Raw genomic sequence first — 2,556 nt, forward strand, 5'->3', positions numbered from 1 at the left:
ACCCCGACTGGGGAGTGGGTTTCGGGTCTGATCCAGTAAGATCGTAGTATAATAAGGAAGGCCTTTAGTTTCTACTTCTCTCTCTCTATTTTCTAATTATGATATGTGGGTATTAGTTTACATAATTGGTTCGGGTCTTAAATAAAGTCAGACCGGTAAAAGTAAAACCAGTCCATCCCCGACTCTAATAACATAGTCGGGATTCAAAATGCAGGAGCAGAACCGACCCAATTAATAATGAACTAATGGGGGCTAAAAAATCCAGATCCAGAGAGAGCATGTTCATAAATCATAAATCATAATAAGATAAAAGAATAGGATTGGATTGGGCATGACAGAGAGATCCACGTCCACCCGACCCATTGGCAGTCCAAACTTTTTACCTTGGTTAAGGATCTAAATTTCATTGAATCTCTCAAGACACGGACACCCAAACGTGGTGATGACGAAATGGGTGATGGAATGTTTGAGTAAGAGTGCAACCAGGAGGAATGCATTAATTCTCTGGATTGCGCTGGGAAATGGAAATTTGATTCGGAATATGCTTAGATGTAGCGTCGTCGTTGGGTCGTCCTTCGTCCACCATTGCAATCATATGAAGCAAAAGACACGGGAACAGGTTTGTTGCAGTTACAGGGCAGCTTTCAACGACAGATGGCGGGACCAAATTCTTTATTTCACAGAATTGAGAATTACCATCTTTCTCCATGAGCACTGATTACTGATTGCACCAAAGAAAAGTAGAGCCTTTATTTAAAGGTGGGTGTGGGGCTTTTGAGTTTAGACCCTTTAGTGTATGTATTCTGGGTTCAGTAGTAGTCATGGGTAGACAGCCTTGCTGTGACAAGCTCGGAGTGAAGAAGGGGCCATGGACGGCCGAGGAGGACAAGAAACTCATCAACTTCATCCTCACCAATGGCCACTATTGTTGGCGCGCCGTCCCCAAGCTCGCCGGACTCCGCCGCTGCGGCAAGAGCTGCCGCCTTCGTTGGACTAACTACCTTCGGCCCGACCTGAAGAGAGGCCTTCTTAGTGAAGCTGAAGAACAACTGGTCATCGACCTTCATGCCCGTCTGGGAAACAGGTCGGTCTATCTCTCACTTGTTTATTTTTTCCTTTTTACCATTCTAAGTTGTATGTTCTTTATCCAACTTCAGCAATTCAAATATTCTCTTGATATATATATTGATGAAAGTGGGAGAACATCCATCTTAATTAGTCTAAGCTTGACATTATGGGGGCCATCGGCGTCGTGTGTTGTCTCAGGTGGTCGAAGATTGCATCGGGGTTGCCCGGAAGAACTGATAATGAGATTAAGAATCATTGGAACACCCACATCAAGAAAAAGCTCATTAAGATGGGAATTGATCCAGTGACCCATGAACCACTTCATAAACAAGCCGCTGCTACTACTACAGAACTACCATCCTCTCCTGCTGATCATCATGAACTTACAGAATCTAATAATCATGGATCATCATCGTCGTCAGAAGCCGGTGGCCGTGTCATATCGGAAGACAATTCGAGCTCATCAACAGCTGAGAATTGTTCCGGAGATGAATCTCGGTTGTCGGATAACAACTGGGTCGATGGCTCATTGATGAGTTGCCTGTGGGGTGATGACGAACCGCCTCAGGAAGCCTCTTGGAATAAGTCTCCGGTGACCGGAGAAACATATAACAACGTCGACGTTGGACTGCCGTCCTGGGAGGATAATTGTGCATGGTTATTGGATTGCCAGGATTTCGGGGTGGAGGAGTTTGGTTTCGGTTATTTTGACGACTTAGCCATGGACATGAACGCGTTAGAGAATGGTGAGAAGCTCTAATATGCACACCCACAGGTCCACAAGGGTAACACCGTAACAGACTGCCTTCGCCCCTCAAGCACACAGACAAGACGATAGAAAAAGCAGAATCAGTGCTTCACTTTTAGGACTACTTTTTAGCCTTCGATTTCATTTTTGTTTAGGTTATGGAATCTGTGACTGCGAGTCCAACCTCCTGTCCCAAGAACTAGAGGTCTCTCACCCACCAATGATGAAAACAAAAATGAAAGCCGGCATTGAAAGAACAAGTACAAAAGCTGGCCCCTTCTCTGCTGATCCCTAGCTTAAACGTATTTTGTTCTCTGAGACTGTAAAGTGTTCAGACTTCAGACTTCAGATGGGTCTTTGTGAAGATTAATTAGATTATCTTTCATCTTTGTAGACATATGCTTAAGTAACAACCCAATAAAGAAAAAACCAGTTTATTAGTTATGGTTTGTAGAAGAAATTCAGATTAATTTCTATCTCTTGCCTATTGGCATTGTTTTTCTGATTATATGAAATCTGCTTCTCTATATTTGATAATTTGATATTATTTTTTTTCCGGTACTATAATAAGTCACTTCATCTAATCTAATTCAAGGTGGGGCCATGACATCAAATCAAAGGATAGCTTTGATTTACAAATGTAGGTTGGTTGCGATGTGGGCATATGGCCAAGAGAGATCATGGGTTTGATCCCAACCTATCCACCAGAAAAATATAAACATAAATTAATTATACAAATA

General features: G+C 42.7%; 1 protein-coding gene across 1 annotated transcript; it reads left to right on the forward strand.

Annotated features, from left to right (window-relative positions):
* Positions 1 to 754: 754 nt before the first annotated feature.
* LOC104611576 (MYB-like transcription factor ODO1) lies at positions 755 to 2,290 on the forward strand. The gene is made up of 2 exons (XM_010278703.3): positions 755 to 1,084; positions 1,267 to 2,290. Exons 1-2 carry the CDS (start codon positions 822 to 824, stop codon positions 1,826 to 1,828), a joined length of 825 nt encoding a protein of 274 aa, XP_010277005.1. The 5' UTR covers positions 755 to 821; the 3' UTR covers positions 1,829 to 2,290.
* The last annotated feature ends 266 nt before the right edge of the window (positions 2,291 to 2,556 follow it).

Source organism: Nelumbo nucifera, chromosome 4 (assembly GCF_055504915.1).
Source record: "Nelumbo nucifera cultivar China Antique chromosome 4, China Antique-T2T, whole genome shotgun sequence".
Lineage (NCBI taxonomy): Eukaryota > Viridiplantae > Streptophyta > Magnoliopsida > Proteales > Nelumbonaceae > Nelumbo > Nelumbo nucifera.